The sequence below is a fragment of the Perna viridis genome, chromosome 11 (assembly GCF_037379345.1).
Source record: "Perna viridis isolate PV_CMFRI_1.1 ecotype Kerala chromosome 11, ASM3737934v1, whole genome shotgun sequence".
NCBI lineage: Eukaryota > Metazoa > Mollusca > Bivalvia > Mytilida > Mytilidae > Perna > Perna viridis.
This window is the reverse complement of record NC_142455.1, coordinates 15,434,195-15,452,441: the sequence shown is the minus strand read 5'-3', so window position 1 is coordinate 15,452,441 and position 18,247 is coordinate 15,434,195. Positions and strand designations below refer to the sequence as shown.

At 32.8% G+C, this 18,247-nt stretch overlaps 2 protein-coding genes across 2 annotated transcripts; one reads left to right on the top strand and one right to left on the bottom strand.

The window, feature by feature from the left end:
* Window positions 1-169: 169 nt before the first annotated feature.
* LOC148603100 (heavy metal-binding protein HIP-like) lies at window positions 170-5,297 on the bottom strand. Its single transcript, XM_088553973.1, has 2 exons — window positions 5,022-5,297; window positions 170-599 (listed from the first exon to the last, which is right to left on the bottom strand). Exons 1-2 carry the CDS (start codon window positions 5,200-5,202, stop codon window positions 199-201), a joined length of 582 nt encoding a protein of 193 aa, XP_088410099.1. The 5' UTR covers window positions 5,203-5,297; the 3' UTR covers window positions 170-198.
* Window positions 5,298-6,710: 1,413 nt separating this feature from the next.
* Window positions 6,711-16,777, top strand: LOC148603099 (retinoid isomerohydrolase-like). Its single transcript, XM_088552221.1, has 3 exons — window positions 6,711-6,888; window positions 13,349-13,635; window positions 15,221-16,777. The coding sequence occupies exons 2-3, from the start codon at window positions 13,450-13,452 to the stop codon at window positions 16,604-16,606; spliced, it is 1,572 nt and encodes a 523-aa protein (XP_088408347.1). The 5' UTR covers window positions 6,711-6,888; window positions 13,349-13,449; the 3' UTR covers window positions 16,607-16,777.
* Window positions 16,778-18,247: the final 1,470 nt, after the last annotated feature.

Below are 18,247 nucleotides of genomic sequence, written 5' to 3'. Positions count from 1 at the left end.
ATCGGTCCATGTGTTCATAATGATAACTCTGATAGACCAAAGTGGTGATTTATAATTCAATCTTCGGCTAACATATCCTGATCCAAAGCTCATTTATGTTTTTTTTTGTAAACTTATAATTCAAGCACGGGTCTATTACTTCCGTCAATTTCTAAGGATAACACGATAATGTAAGTATCAACACAATTTTTTATTATCTTAATCGTGAATTTTAAATCCTGAGAAAGTTGTAAGAGTAGGCATTCCTAACTGTCCCCAGTGGCCATCAGTCCTTATCCATACTCGTGTTTCTCTTTTAAGATGTAGTACTACGTTACTGGTAAAAGACACTGCTTCTTTTATTCCTACAAGGTTGTTATGATTATACCCCATGGTCTGACCATTAACTGTAAGAATCGTGTGAAATATTTTGTCTGGATACGTGTGCGTTGTCCATGTAAAACTGTATAGTCCATCCTCGGGGCAGAGGAAGATACCTGAGACAGGGTCGTAAGCGCCGCCATCGTTCGCGACCACGCGGTCAAACACAACTCTGCTGTTATCTGCCATATTTTCCAATCTATGACTTAGCTGGGCGTAGAATCCAACAATAGGAGAGTCTAAAACAAGTGATTTTAACACATGTTCAAGAACCATAATCACTTTCGATGTTGCCCAAAATATCCAGGTTTCTAGCATGTATTGTATATATATTTCATTGGCACATTTTGTGTATATAGTGTGAGAACATGTTGAGTTGTTTGAACATTTTAATTGTACATATATTCATTATGACCAGGGGCGGAATAAGGCGGGGAGTGGCGGGTGTGACCCCCACTAAAATTCGCAAAGCTTGGGTTGTCAGAGGTGGAATTAGGCGGTTTTAGGTTGAAACTTTAATTTCTGCCTAATTTTACCACAAAAGATATCCACATTGCACCCACTCTAGAATACTTCAAAAATTTAACCTAAACAAATTTTAACTGTGCGCCCCCACCCCTGATGGCATGACCGTGATGAAACAATTTAAAAAAAAAACATAAACATACAACCAAAAGCAAGTTAAACATTGAAGCACACAATTATCATGAATAAGGACCTGACATGCTTTTTGCGGAAATCCTAAACCGGCCATTTTAGTAGAGAAAAAAAAAATTTTAGCAGTTAACAGGAATTAAGCAATTTTACGCGGTCGGTAATTACATTGTAGTTATGAATATACAACATATTACATATGCTATGAACTATCAATTGTTGAGCTAATAAATAACAAACTATATTTGTCATTCTGGGTTCAATTTCAATCTTTGACTACAAATGTAACAGGTCGACACAATGTCAAGGAAATGATAAAAATTTGCACACGACAAATGTATGCTTCAAAACGTAGAGAGTTTGATAGGGAAACTCAACAAGCCAAACGACAGTATTGGTATCGCAACCAACAAGAACTTTGCCGTCTTCAGATGAAGAACCCCAATGCATTTTGGAAGAAAAGATTGGTAAAATTGGTGTGGACAACGAACGGCAGAAGTCTATCCTAATGGAAGTGGTGCTTTAGAATGGAACTGTTAACTCGGTCACTGATATTGTATTAAATAAATGGAAATTATGTTTTAAAAATCTTTGAAATACAGACAATAGTAATTTGTCAATTATTGATAATGATTATGTTAAATTAAATGAAAAGTTAGATTCTGATATTAGTTTTGAAGAGGTTTAAAAAGTTTTAAATAGTGTTAAAAATGGAAAAGCTCCTGGTATAGATAAAATTAATACCAGTAGAATTATATAGAAATAATGCATTACAAAAACATTTGCAAAAAAAAAAAAATTATTTGAGCTTTAAGTTTTTGCATGATTCCAAAGTTATGGAGTACATGTATTATCGGGCGTTTTCCTTTTGCGCCAATTTACTTTTCGATTTTCGTAGTTAAATTGCGCCAATGAATCAATGACCCTGTTGCACCAGAATACAGGTAAATTTATATTTGATGTTGTTTTAGTGCTATATTAGATGCGTGGTGTGGTTATTGTATGTTATTTACATTTTTTTAAATCTCTTAATAACTGGTTGTTCATCTCTTTGGCAAGTATAATTATAAAAATATAAGCCTTTCATTTTAGTTTTTAAAAAATGTTAATGTAGACCCTCCTCCTTTTTCCGGGCTTGGGAGCGACAGCTTTCCCTGGCAGAGTTCATGTTCAAAAAAGTTATTTTAATACCGCATGCATTTCTAACTCATTTTATTTTTTTCTTGATAGTTTTATTTTAGATTTTTACCTTTTCAAAATTTAATTTCCTGGTTTGTATTTGGCGCAAAAGGTAGTCTTTTTCTGGCGGAAAAGGAATACACGGAAAAAATTTGTTTGGCGCAATTTAAATACGATTTTTTATCCATTTGGTGCAAAAGGGCGATGCCCGTATTATTACACCTATTCTTAAGTGTTCTAAATAAGATCCCAGAGTTCCCTTCAGTTATCGTGGTATACATGTAACACTTGCGTCATGTGCGTAAATATTGTATTGTGGTGTTTTAAATCAGAGATTGGTAAATTGGTTAGAAAGAAATAATGTCATACATGATGAACAAAATGGTTTTAGACAAGGAGGGAGTTAAATTGATCATTTGAATACATTAACATCTATTACTGAGACAAGAAAATTAAGAAACTTAGCAACCTTTGCCGCTTTTGTAGATTTTAAAATGCGTTCTGATACAGTTAGTAGAAGTCTACTCTTTCAAAATTTAGTGGAAGTTTGTGTTAGTAGTAAATTTTTAGATGCCATTAAACCTAGTTATAAACTTGTAGAATCTGCAGTGAAATCAAATGTTCATATGACAGAATAATTTACTGTTAACACGAGATTGAAACAACGATGTGTTTTTACCTCCTGTTTTATTTAATATATTTATCAATAGTTTGATATCAGATATAAAATCTATGAATATTGGTATTGATATAAATGGTGAAAAAAATGGTATTCTTTTGTATGTAGATATTGTATTATTTGCAGAAAATGAAAATTATTTACAGTTCTTAATAGATATGTTGTATATGTGGTAGAAACAAATTATTAAGGGTGAATTTAGAGAAAATTAAGATGCTACATTTTAGAAATCCATCTGTTCAGCAGACGTCAACAGAGTTTTTAGTTGGTAATGAAAAAAAATATGTGCTGCAACAAGTTATAAATATCTTGGTTTATCATTAACAGAATGAAAAGCATAAAGCAGTAGCTAGGCCAGCAAGTAGAGCATTGAGTTTAGTGATTGCAAAGTGTAAGATATATGGGGGTTTCCAATTTAACACTTTTTCCCAATTATATGACAGTATGGTCTGGTCAGTAATTAGATACGGTTCTACTATTTGGGGAACAAAAATATATTCATGTATAAATGCTGTCCAGAACAGAGCCATTTGTTTTTTTATGGATGTGGGTAAATACACGCCTAACGCTGGTAAAAAATGGGGATTTGGGACGAAAATCCCCCTTTGTGTCAAGCAGTGGTATTATAAGACAATGGTGTGAAGTTAGTGGCATGAATACAGATAGAATTAATTATAAAGTGTTTTTATGGTCTTACATGAATGCAAATAATAATTAGAAAATTGGTTTTATAAAGGTAGGGAGAATTTTAAAGGATGTAATTTTAAATGTTATAATAATTTGGAAACTTTTTTGCCGAAAAGTTCAGTTTATCAGCTGGAAAATGTACTATTTGATAAGTTTAAAGTAGATTGGCAGAATAAAATATTTTTACAAGATGCTGGAAAAAAATTAAGAACATATAAGCTTTTCAAGGACATTTATGAGACAGAAAATTATATGTTAGATACGATACCATATAGATTTAAAAGTGTTTTTTATTTTTGCAAAATTCAGATATGGAGTTGCTCCAATAAAGATAGAAACTGGGCGGTATGAAAATGAAAAGGTTGTGGAAAGAGTGTTTGAATTGCGCAGAGATGATTGAAGATGAAAAACATTTATTAATGGTATGCCCACAGTATGCAGATTTGCATAACATTATGTTTACTGGGATTATAAATTGTGATAACCGTTTTAATTTTTTAAACTGAAAATGAAAAAAAATGTATATTTATTCAAAAGCCCTGATTGTTTTAAAGTAGTTGCCAAGACCTATTTTAGTGGAGTCCGAGTTGCTCATTTACTTTTGTTACTTTGTATGTATGATTTTAGTTACTTTATGTTCTTTGTTGTGTATATCTGTTTTCCATGTCTGGTCTTTGTCCCTGGATTACATTCTTTTGATTACCGCTATAACCTTGGTTCCCTTGATTACTCCTTAATATTTGGAGTAGAAGAAACTCAGTTATATATTCATAATATTAAGGAGCCGTCATTCCATAGTACAATAATTTTATGTTTTTTTTATATGTAAATTGTACATTTAATGGTCTCTCATAATTCTCTGTAGAATGCCACTTGTATTTTAATTATATTCATGTCTTGTATATATAATTGTATTGTATATGTTTTACTTTGTTTTACAAGTGGTGAGACTTTAATAAGATACTGAATCTACTAAATATTGCTAAAATATACTTTGCAATTCACAAATGACAATTAAACACTTAAATTATGAGTTATATAAATACTCATGGCTCACGAACTGTAAATTATACATTAAAGTAGAGCATAGCTATTACAATGAACATTTTTTTTTCTGTCATCTTACAAACTTGTACAGATATATATTTTTTCAACGAACTAAATTAAATAATGTTTAAAATGGTGTAAAAACACTATGTTTAAATTATTTAAAAAACAAACATTTACTCTATAAAGACTCTTTAAAGGGGAGATAATTGGAGGAAAAATGTTATAAGATCAGAAATGTAATGGTAATTTTTTTTTTTTTAGAATATCAAAAAGTGTTCTGTGAGCCCCAATTCTCTATTTGAAATATGAAAGAGTAAACAAAAGAACCAAGATTATAGCGGTAATCAAAAGAATGTAATTCCTTTTAGAACTGTCTATGTTTTATACCATATATAAAAATAATTTTTCATACCATGTACGTTTAGTTTCAGTGTCGACACAGCAGATTCCAAGTCCTGTATCTTTACATGTAGTTGGTGAATAAGAGTTTGTGTATCTGGGTCAGTCAGTAATAAGCGTTTCTGGGTGGATTGAAGACCTACATGTAGCCTTGGAAGAAGCCAAAGTATGAAACAAATAACTTTGTACCACATCCTGAAATACTTTAGGTTTTGAAAGTTTATAGCATATGCACCTGCTTATATTGGGTTTGAACGACTTAATTTGATGGAAGTTAGATAAAAATCGATAAGATTTTTTAGCACCTGCAGCACCTGCATGTCGATCGACACATTTCTTTAGAAATCACTTATACATAAATATATAAATATAGAAATATAGAAATAAAAAATATATACAAAAAAATCAACAGTATTCAATTCCCCTGTCTCTGCTACTTCTATACAGAACACCATGGGCGGATCTTGAGGATGCTAGGGCGGGAATGGGACAATTTTCAAGTGTAAAATTGACAAAAAAAAAGACAAATAATGTCCTATCACCCTCCTTTTTCTGAGGAAACTTGGCTGGCACCCCTCCTTTTTAAAGTGTCTTGATCCGGCTCTGGTTTCTTCCAGTGAAACATATGCATGCTTCTACCTTCTGTTCAGATGGACTTTCTTATCAGATCTAATGGTTTTTATCGTAATGAAACCCTTATAAGGTCATGTGATTGAGAGCTGTTAAATCCTACATGCAATGATTGAATAGAACAATTAGTAGGGCAAATTTTAGTTAGATTGCTAAAATTCCAGTGAAGAAATTCTTATATTTTAATGAAACCGAACTTTAGGCAGATATTACGCGGTACCCGAAAGCTGTGCTGTTTGTCCAAATTCCCATGACTACATGTCCGTGTATACTAAACATGTCTATGGCAAGCAAAAGTGGACAAAAATCAATATTTTGTAATATTAGAAAATGAATTTCTAATATTACAAAATCATTTTTTTGATATTAGAAAATATTTTTTTATATTAGAAATTCAATTTGTAATATTTTATTTTATTAAAAATTCATTTTCTAATATTACAAATTCCTGATTAAGTAATATTATAAAATATCACACATTTTGTAGTATTACAAATTGAATTTGTAATATTAGAAAATGAATTTGTTATATTAGAAAATGGATTTGTAATATTAGAAAATCAGTCACATTTTTTAATATTACAAAACGATTTTCTAATATAAAAAAAATCGTAACTGAATACGACAAATCCATTTTCTAATATTAGAAAATCAATTTCTTATATTAAAAAATCATTTTTTAATGTTAGTAATTCAATTGGATTTTTAAAATTAAATAATAATGATTTTTTTTAATATTAAAAAAAAATTTTGTGATATAAGAAATCTAATTTGTAATATTAGAAAATGAATTTGCAATATTAAAAAAGTCATTTTTTAATATTAGAATATGTTCATTTTTGTCCACTTTGGATTTCCATACATGTCTACCAGAATACATCTTCCTTTATAAACCAAATATCATCATATGTCTTTGATTTTCTTGTATGTATCAATATGTTTTACCATTACATTGTTTATGGACTAGAACTAGGTTCAGTCAACAGTCACTGTCTAATGTAGTTTTTAAAATAACTCATTTATTCAATTTAATTGTTGGCCATGTTTAAAATACAGCTTGCGGATCACTGCACACATGATGCTATTTGTTACGTAATACGTTTGTGTAGTAAGAAAAAATATACTGTGTACGATTAATGTTTACACAAATCAGATGTGATAGAAATCTGTTAAGGAATCTTTAAAATTTAAGTGAATACAAAATGAAACAAGATTTTCAACATAGAAAATAAAGCAGGAATCAAAATCAGGTAGGAACTTCAACGGAAGAAATACACACAAAAATTGATTTTTAAAATGTTGACTAAGTGTTGACCTTTTCTGATCTTGCAACCCTTCTTTTTATTATCTAGATATCTGATAAGTCGAGTTGGGGTCAGAACAATTAATGGTTACGTACATGCGCGGAACCAATGGATTGATTGATTGTTGGGTTTTAACGTCCGAGCAGCAATATTTCAGCTGTATTCAGACGATGAACATGAAATGGATGATAAAATGAGCATGAAATGATGATGAAATGAAAAAGAGGGATGGGACACAAGGATAATAGGGTCGACAAATTTTGATTACCACTAGAAAAAGAGAGGGATGGGTAAGGTCGGGCAATTTAGCTTCCTGTGGCGGAAAGGTTCCTACTCCTATCGAATATCACAGCAGGGTTCTTTACCGTGCAAAGAACGTGGCATCTTTCCCAACACGGTGCACCGCTATAGTTTGCGGTCAGGTTTTCCGTATTATAGCCTGACAACCCCAGCATGTAACACGCCAGGGGTACCCTATTTCACCACATAGGGCACACATCCCAGTTGCTCTGTGGGCAGAGCGCCTAGCCCCCGGTTAGGTTCCTTAGCACTATTTAGTCGCACGACAAGCTTAGCGCTGCTGCAGACCTATTCTTTTGACACCCGGACCTGCACGGGGCCGGATCCAATGAAAGGCGTGCCGACACGGGCGTACGCCCCCACCTAAAATGGACTTTTGTCCATGAAAACTTGATTTATCGCAAATTCTACCCACAAAAAGGACCTTTCGTTCTTTCAACGTCCCCTATCCTGAAATCCTGGATCTGCCCTTTGTACCTTATAAAAAAGTGTTTTTCAGCCTAACCGCAGAACGCATACACTTGTTCGATTCCGGATTCATTTTTATGTCATGATACTAAAACTTAACCAACTTCATTTTTATTTTTTATAGTTTACATGACAAACCCTGTTTTGTTGGCATTTTGGACGCAATTCTGATTTAAAATGACCAAATGATGAACATTAAGCAACGTGGCAAAAAGCAAAAAAAAAAATATCAATGGCGGATCAAAAGACACCAGCTGGCCTGAAAGAGAGGATTCACTTAACTGATTTCCATGCTTTATTGTCGTTGTTTTTTTTTGTTTTCTCAATATTATCAGTCCAACTTGAGGGCATAAGGGAGCACTTACTCTCCTTGGCACAGCCTATGAATCTTAAATAATTGAAATTATGAATTATTGTGTTTCTGAAAGTTATTTTGATTTTATCAAAGTTAATTTGCGAAAAATATCATGATTTTCTCCTGTGTTATGAGTTTTTACGTACTGTATTCACGAACTTGACGTCGCGCACGAACTCCGTCCACGTCTGACACTATCTTTTCTGCAGACTTTATAAACTGTTTTGATAAAGCATCTATTAAATATGAAAAATTTCTAATTTTGGGTGTCTGATTTAAATTATGCTATGTTAGTTTAAGACAAAGTTAAGACAATGGTAGAAATTTTTAATACATGTGATCTAACAAATATTGTAAAAGGTCCAACCTGCTTTACAAAGCTGGCACCTGCTAGTCTAAATGATGTTATACTGATAAATAGAGCAAACTTCTGAATACTTAAAATTTCAGCTATGGTCTCAGTAATGTGCATAACATAATCAGAGTACAAATAAAGGATCATTTTCCATCAATAAATGAAGAGTTAAAAATCATAGAGGTTTTAAAAATTTTAATCAACCTGCTTATTTTTGAAGATTTAGAAAAGGTAAAATTTGTTAACATAGGAGATGAGAAACAGGACGACATAAATAGTATGTATGAAAATTTTGAAAAAACAATCTGTTTATGTGGTTGGAAAATAGCACCAATGAAACTCAGAAAACCTTGTACAAAACCTACTCCTTCCATAAATAAGGAGTTAAGATCAGCAGCGTATAAAAAGAGACAACTCCATAACAAATTAATGAAATGTAAAACAAATTATAATTGGCAAAAATACCGCAAACAAAAGAATCTAGTGACAAAAATAAAAAGAACTCTGTTAAAACATATTTTTATGAAAGATGTTTACATGTAGGTAGCCCGAAGTCCAAATTTTTTTGGCCGATTTTAAAACCTTTTATTACCAACAAAGACGTCATCATAAGTGAAAATATGAAAAAATTATAAACAATCAAACTGAAGCTGAAACACATTTAACGTTTTTTTCATAATTGTATCAAAAGACATCGGAAACAATTAATGATCTCATGGATGAAATCATCCAAAGCATAATAAAAATTCACGAAAATAAAAACATAACGTCTGAATTACAATTTAAAAATATTGAAGAAGATTTTGATAGCAAGCAAACGGACAAAATAAACACCAAGAAAGCTACGTACAATGTCAAATTATTAATACTACCAGAATCGGTGATTACAAAACCTACATGTGTCAATAAATCTGTATTTCCAGATCTGTGAGCATATTGCCAGTCATATCAAAATTCTTTGAAAGAGCCATTAGTAACTACATCATGGAATATTTTAGTTCACATTTCCACCCATACTTATCTGCGTTTCGACCAGGATATGGATGTAACACTACATTATTAAAAATTCTTGAAGACTGGAAGCAATCTCTTTGATGAAAACAAATACATCGTATCTATTTTAATGGATTAAAATTTTTGATAGTTTACCGCATGATCTTTTACTTTAGAAATTAAAAGCCTATGGATTGGCTCAAAATGCACTCAAACTCATAAAAAAAACTACTTTTCTGACAGACAACAACCAGTGAAACTTTGTACAGCACTGAGTAAATGACAAAACATTTACAAAGGAGTTCCACAGGGTTCAAGTATCGCCCCTGTACTTTTCAACATTTTCATCAATGACATCTTCCACTTCACGAAAATAACACTCTATACATAATATGCAGTTGACAACACACTATCCTATGCGCATCACAACATATATACATGGTTATAAAAAAAAATCTAGAATCTGACAGTTTATCACTTGTAGAGTGGTTTTCCAGAAATCAAATTAAGTACCAGTCCATATAAAATTCAGACACTACCAATGGTAAAGTGATTCTTGGTGTAGACAAAAAAAACACCAAATGAACGATGCATTTTCAGTCTATACTTTCACATAACGATAATCATTTGGATCTGCACTTTTTAGAAAATCATACATTTATCTACCACTAAAATCAACCAAATGAAACTAAATCAAAAACGATAACTCTTGCAAAGTGCCAATTTTATGTACAACTTATATGACTTTTATCTCAAAAGCGCAGCAACCAGATGAAAAACTAATACTGGTTATGTGACCAGTAACTGCTTCTAAACAAATATTAAACTGAATTCGGTGGGTTTTTGACATGCATGAATCACCTTCTGTCTGATTTTTATAAAGACTTCTACTTAAGGCAAATCCAGAAAAGTTTCAGGTTTTGGCTATGGGGGAAAATAAAATAAAATAAAATAAAAATATCAGTTTTTAATTTGGTTGAAACAATCAGTTGTGAAAATAAAGTAAAACTACTAAATTACGACTGACATTTAATTAAGGCCAGGCCACAAAAAGTGGCGATCGCCTAAAAGTGACCACTCTATCCGTCCGTTACAAACACGTGTTCGGGGTGTAATTTTGTTTTGTCTTTCGATGTAGATTTTGATATTTGGTATGTGGGTAAATCACCTAAAGACAATGTGTCGCATACTATTGATAGTGGCCTATGACATTGAACTTTGACCTGAAGATCAAATCCTGTTTTTCCGGTGACAACCTTGTGTCCGGTTGTAACTTTTTTGTCTTTCGATGTGGTCTGATAAAAGTTGGTGTGTGGGTAGATCACCAAAAACAATTGTGGGGAATATGGATAGTGGTCTATAACCTTGAACTTGACCTTAAAGTATATATGGCTTAATTGCCACTGCAGGGCCCACAGAGATGGTTTCCACCTCAATGATTTCTAGTTTATCTTTAAAATATCACACTAAAATGTACGTAGCATCGTAGCAGTGCGCCAGATTGCCTAATTATCAGGTTCATTGACGGATTACATGAAACACCAATTGAACAAAAAATACCTGACGTTACTGGGTTGAATTCAATGAAAGTTGATATAATTGTACCTTAGATATGAGTGTTAGGAATCATCTTTTTGAGAAAAAAAAAAGCACGTGGCGGCTTTTTTAAAAAAAAATAGAATATTGCTTATCAAACCAGGTTGAGCGATTCAGGCCTCTAGCTTAAAACGCTGTTGTTCTGAAATGCATGAAGCAGTGACGCGTACATCAGAATGGTTTGGAGGATTCAACCCTGCATGGAATGAGAAAACAGTTCTTTTGATTGGTACTAAGCACCCTTCTATATTTCCCAACTATCTACTAGTATAATATCTTACGTCTTTTCAATCTAACTTAACATCAAATGGTTTATTATGCTGCTGATCGGTGCTATGTTTACCTTCAAGTTTAGCTTCAAACGAGATCAAAATGTACTTCTTAAATATGACACATATGTATTTTACGTGTATTTTATTGCTTATATGAGAACGGGAAGTTTACATTAAAAAATTAAATGATCGGTTAGCATTTAACTTAATTTGATATTACCCAGTTTCCGATTCAGACACAGGAGCTCGTTACCATTGACTATTTAGGTTACAGACCACCAATTCAACCAATGAGCATTAGGAACGTACGCAAAAATAGTCCTACGCAGAAATTACCTCTGTTCCTCATAGTGCTGTGAAAAAAGTTCTCATCTTATTTAAAAAACAGTTTATGAAAGGAAAAACATTTCTGTACATTTTACAGGTGCATTTTGCTTCTTGTGAAGTGAAGCCTAATCTCCATAATGATTTCTAAATATACCCCTATCTTGTGAAAACACTGGGATTTCCCATGCTATTTATAGACCCTTCACTTCCGGTGACCAGTACTGCACTGCAAGACTGTTAACACCACATGCCATTCTGAGGATTGTGAGCTGACATATGTAGAATCATGCTGATATATAGTCCTCTGCAGGTTAAAGTTAAGGTAAAGTCCAGAGAAGCCATTGAATATTGTGAAATTAGCATAGAAGCCTATGGGAAGTGGAATTAGTGGTGTCTAGCCTAAAGGTCATTATCAGGGCCCCGTTAATGTCTTTGCCAGCACTCCACAATATTGTAGAACTGCCTAATTTTGGTCTTATAATCTGATGCATTGTAACATTTATCATTTAAAAAATTGTCAAGCATCTGTAAATCTATATATCTAGAAATAGCTCAAGCCAAGGCCTTCAGAATGCAGTAAAAATTTTCTGGAAAAAAAATACCCACAGCATATAGAGTTGCCATAGAAACCATGCAAAAATATATGAAAATTTGCAAAAAAGTTCATAAAATCAGGTTTAAAAATATCAAATTTCCCGCAAAATATCTGAAATTTTTATTTCATCCCCTGAAACTGTTCAAACTTTTTCCTTCGAAAATCCCTTCCTCATATTGGCATCGCCAGTTAGATTTTGAGCTATTTCACTTTGTAATCCACTTATTAAATTTAGCATGGTAAAAAAATGACTTACTTTCCCTTTCACAATGAAGTCAAATTGTCATTGAAAAAAGCCCTTTCAACATTGAAAATATATAAAACATTGCAAAATACTTTTAAAAGTCACCTTTTTTCAGAAAATGTTTTATCAACAATAGATTCTTCATTTTTAATCACTTTAGCAACCACCTGTTTCCATTTATGTCATTTTTCATCCTTAGCCAAAAGTGCGAAACTAAACTAAACTGTGGAGTGCTGGCTTTGCCAGTTGTTTAATCTGGTTCCTAACCCAGTTCCCTGATCAATATCATATGCAACCCAACGATCGCTAAAAAATTGAGAGAAACTTGTGGAACGAAAACATTACCAGCACTTTCTGGTAACCAGTTGTTTTGATTGAGAAACGTCAGTGTTATCACGATTGCGGAAGAATAATTATATCAAGGGAACCAAAATTCTAGCGGAAGTCACCTGATTTTATAGACTTACTACAAGTCCCTGTCTTTATACTAAAGAATATATATATATTATTGATTGCATGTGTCTCTGGATTATATTCTTTTGAATATACCGCTATAACCTTGGTTCCCTTGATTACTCTTTGATTACCGCTATAAGCTTTCTAAGTAATACCTTTTTTTCCTAAAAAGCGAAACATTCTACTAAGTTTGTGTAAGCGGTTGGTCATTATTAAAGTAACGGTAGGAGATGATGGGGTGGCTTCTCGAAATAAAATTAGACTGATATTGAAAGAGGGACTTCAAATTTTGAAGAGTGGAAGGCAGTGCAGTGTAATGAATCGTTGACTTCTGCGATGATACTGGCAGTCAATGCCTCTTTTTGTTCATCCAAGTTGAGAAAATCAAGGAGTATTAATTTTTAAATATTTTAACTGAAACATTTTTCTGTTTACATATCAAAAGATCGGAAGGAAAGTAGACTTGCTCCAAGTAGAACAAAGCCTCGATCAGAAGTCGGGAAAGATTAACCTTTGTTTACTGAACACGATCAATACTCAGTGACAATGTTGCACAGCATGTTTCCGTGGTGTGCACTTATGTTATTGTTTACATTCTACAACTATGGATTAGCGATCAAGATAAAAGATCCAACGGGATACTCGGATTTTTTCCAATCGAACCTTGAGGAATTCTGTGACAAGCCTATTTTCTTCAACAAACCTATTCCTAAATGGATAAAGGGGGCTCTAGTGAGTATACAACCCTCATATTGTACTTCTGACCCAAGGCCAAGTTGTAATGTACATGTACGCTCAAATATAACCGTGAAATATTTCTATAAAAAAAACTATATTTGATTTGACCGCTGTGAATCATTGCACATACCCTTTTAAGGAAAAAGGGGGCTTTTTTATGATTCTTCCAGAATAATCAAACAACAAAGATATTCATTCGTACAATTCGGATGGAATTGGAGCGGGCAAAGTAGAGAAGAAATTATATACACATCATACCATAGACCTGTATTTAAACTACAGGTCTATCATAACAGTTTACCCAGGATAATACCCAGACACAAGACAGAACAATAGAATATCTAATTTATTTCATATTAATTAATTTTTTATAAGTATTTATTAATTATAGATCTGTATTTTAACATAGTTATTTATTGATAGAAGGCAACAGGAATAAGTTACATTTTTCCAGTTGATTTGTAAATTGATATGAAAACCATAAATTTGTATGGAATTGGTCGATTCAATATACATGTTGTATTATAATATATAAAAAGTCGAGCCAAACTCACACCAGGGTATAATTAGACTGAAGCGTCTATAACTAAATCCAGGAGACACATGTAGCGTAGTGAGCCAGGGGCAGCAAAGGTCATAAAGATCTAAGGCACTATGGCCGGCTTCATACAAGGACTAAAATGCTCCTGGTAACCTTATTTAAAAGTTGGTGAGTTCATACACGGATGAACTTCTTCAAAACAGTAGAGTTCCATACTTAAAAAAACATTTTGAAGTGGTTTATTTTATTTGAATCATGGAACTATTTCATGGCGTTAATTTAAAAAGTAAGCCTATACAAAGGTGATTCATCTTTCTTGCGGTTTTTTAAATATTAATAAGTCTTATATGTCCCAGAGAAATTCTATACAGAGAAATATTGGTGTAATTGATTTAAATTAAGGTGATAGGTCTATGGAAAAATTATTTGCAGTGGACAAAATAAGATTTTAAGTACCAGTCCACGTAAAATTCAGACGCTGGCAATGGTAAAGTGATTCATGGTGAAAAAAAAATCTAACAAACGATGCTTTTCAGTCTATGTGATCAGTAACTGTTTCTGAACAAGAATAAAACTGAAATCTGTGGGTTTTTGGAATGCATGAATCACCTGTCTGATCTTTAGAAAGACTGATACTTAATTTCTTTACATGGGCAGAACCTGGGTTTCATGTTTATGGAGGACAAAAAGAAATAGGGCCGAGCGGAGCAAGACAAGACGATATTTTTGGGAGGGGGAATTAAAAAAAAAATAGATGTTTACAAGGCACCATTGTAGTGCATTGCAGAAAAAATATTTTGACCAACAACGGCCTCGTTCACTTTTTAGTTGAATAGCTAGAAACTCTTAACTTTACTACGGGTACGTAGCATGTAGTGTACAGCCTGGGATCAATATTAAATAATGGTGCAAGTATGAATATATAAAAGTCTAAAGGTCCGTCAAAATTGTTTGAATGGAGCTTTGTAAATAGGGGACGTTGTGTGACGATTTTTTTAATACTAAAAAGACACGAAATACTCTTCATTTCTTTTATAGGTACGCAATGGAGCAGGTCGATTCGAACTAGGACCGCGGTCATTCAAACATACCTTTGACGGATTCGGAAAGCTTCACAGTTTTAAATTTTACGGCAACGGGTCGGCATCTATGTCAACAAAGTTCATTTACACGGACATGTACAACAAATCATTGTCCAGTACAAATATAGCTCCATATGTCACGTTTGAACCGGTAGACCCACCCTTTGAGGGGATTGAAATTTTAAAAGCATTTCATAATAGTGTGGACAATACTAACATTAATATATACAGAATTTTGAATCAGAAGACGGGCAAATACGAATATATGACTTTAAATGACATTTGGAAAATTTACCAAATTGATAACACAAACCTGAATACAATTAAGCAAGTTGTGCCAAAGGTTGATATTAGAGACAGTGTATACCAAAGCATGTCGTCAAGCGCTCATCCGGTAAAAGAGTTTGGAAAAGAATCATATATCACATTCTTAACATTCTTGAGCCTAATTCCAGGCGTTAAAAGCAAGATGGTGTTATTCCGAATGACTTCCGTTTCCGCGAGAGAAGAAATAGTAAACTGGGATATTGACGAATTAAGGTACTTGCATTCTTTTGCAGTAACGGAGAACTTCGCGGTCTTAATAGCTCCACCAATTTTCATGAAGTTGTTCAAATTGTTCACCAGTGCTGATGTTTTAGATGCTATGGAGTTTAAAAAGGATTCACCGACTCTAATTTATTTGGTTGATCTCAGGACGAAAAATGTTACAACTCTTAAGAGCGACCCATTGTTTTTCTTGCATCATATAAATGCGTTTGAACAAAATGATGAAATCGTTGTTGATGTCTGCGGATTCGATAATATCACAAGTGTAAAAATATTTGAATTACACATCCTTAGAGATCCAACAATCCGAAACAATATGCAGTACAGAGGATACATACAAAGATTTGTAATTAATAAAGATACTTTCAAAGAAGAAAGTCACTTTGTTCCAACCTCTGGAAAGGTGCCATTTTCGACAAACGTCGATATGCCGACAATTAACGAGAAGTATCGACATCGAAAGTATTGTTATTTCTACGGTATTGGAATGAAAATCGACAATGTGAATACCAATAACTACGCTATCGTAAAGAAGGACATGTGTAGAAAAGGGGGCGATTTGGCTTGGAGTGTGAAGGACAATTACCCATCTGAGGCATATTTTGTGTCGACACCGAATTCAACGGAAGAGGATGATGGGATACTTATGACCCACGTTTACGATGGACATAAAAGGAAAAGTTATATTCTCTTACTCAATGCGACAGATATGAGACCGATTAGCCGATCATATCTTCCGACATTTGTTCCCATGAGTTTTCATGGGAGATTTTTCAGCGACGGTCATTTATGAATATGTTTTTCATCAAGGATTTTTATATGTGTATATTATAAAAAAAAATGTTGGTTTTATTATAAATTTGAATCTGACAATTTTAACTCAGTTTTATAATACAACGCACGGCAAAGCAATTGTTATGTATTATGATACAGTGCGTGTATAAATAAATATCTTGGCATTAGATTTAGTATTAATGGGAACTTCACCAAAGCACTAAATGATTTGTATACGACAGAGGTGTGAAAGCTTTTTTTTTCAATTTAACAAATATTTTCAAAAATATGTCTTGTGACCTCAAAAAAATATTTATATTTATGTTTTCTACCACAAAAAAAACCCAGCTGATTTCAATCCATATTTTTCAAAAACATTTTACACTGAATCAATAAAAAAAACAATCCAGACTTCAACAGTGCTTGAGCCAAAATGGCCATAAAATTCTTAGATTTAGGGCACAATAAAACTAGGGTAAGTAGGGTAGCAGGAAACATACATACTATATTTTTTGCCCAATTATAGCTCTTAATTCATTTGGCTATTAACCAATGTGGATCATTTATTTGCAAAAATAGTGCAAAATTTAGTAGTATTTTTTTCAGCTAAGGTCTAATGAATACATTTGTACTTGCTGAAGCCTCAGTAAGAAATTTAATTGCTCATCCTAAACCCTCATGCATTCATTGAATTGTGGTTGTCTCAATTGTGCTGTAAATTTACAGTTTAATCTCCTATCCTTTATGTATTTCTTTCATTTAATTTTACTTGTCTCTTTTTATTGTATCATTTTTGAGCGTTCTCGAAATAATTTGAATTTGTATATTTTACAACAAAACATTATATTATGAAATTTAAACTGATGTGGACGTTATGTTCGCAGTTCCATTGACTGTCTTATTTATAAAGGATTCAGACTTGCAAAGATTTATGCTTCAGTATTTTCATCTCCAAAATGTTGGTTTATTCTAATCAATTTAAGAAAATAATAGATTATATCAATAATTAAGTGTCAGTTCATGTAAGAATCAGACAGTCGTCGAAAGATTGTATAAAAAATCATCGTTGATAGTGTAATTTGACTATTTGCACCATCAGAATCAATGAAAACAGACAAGTTTTTCTATATCATGCTGGACCATTGAAATGCACAGAAAATTGACATTTCAAGGGCAGATAACTAAAAAATCCTCATTTTCTAAGATTCTATTGAAAAATTTCTGGCCGAATCCAGTAAAGCAGATATTAAATAATGGTCTGTTCAAATAAAGAAAGCGTCCTTGAGTGAAGCCATATTGTCAGATCGGTGGGGTTGTGACATGTATGTTTCTGATTTTTCCAATTTTGCTTGATTCTTACAAACACTTACAATTGATATCCACTCTCAATCTTCTTGTCATGAAGTAAACGGACAACACATTACACAATCGATAGAAAAATAGTCACGAACAAAATAAAATCTACATACGCGATTAAAAGATTATTACGGAAGCCCTAATGTTTCGGGTGTTGTTTTATTTTTAACTCCTTATAACGACTTAGCCAACTACTTGTTACGACTTAGCTAACTCGTTATTGCTACCTAGTATCTGGTTATTACGACCTGACTAACTCGTTATAACGACTTAAAAATTAAAACAACTGGGACTAATGGACTTC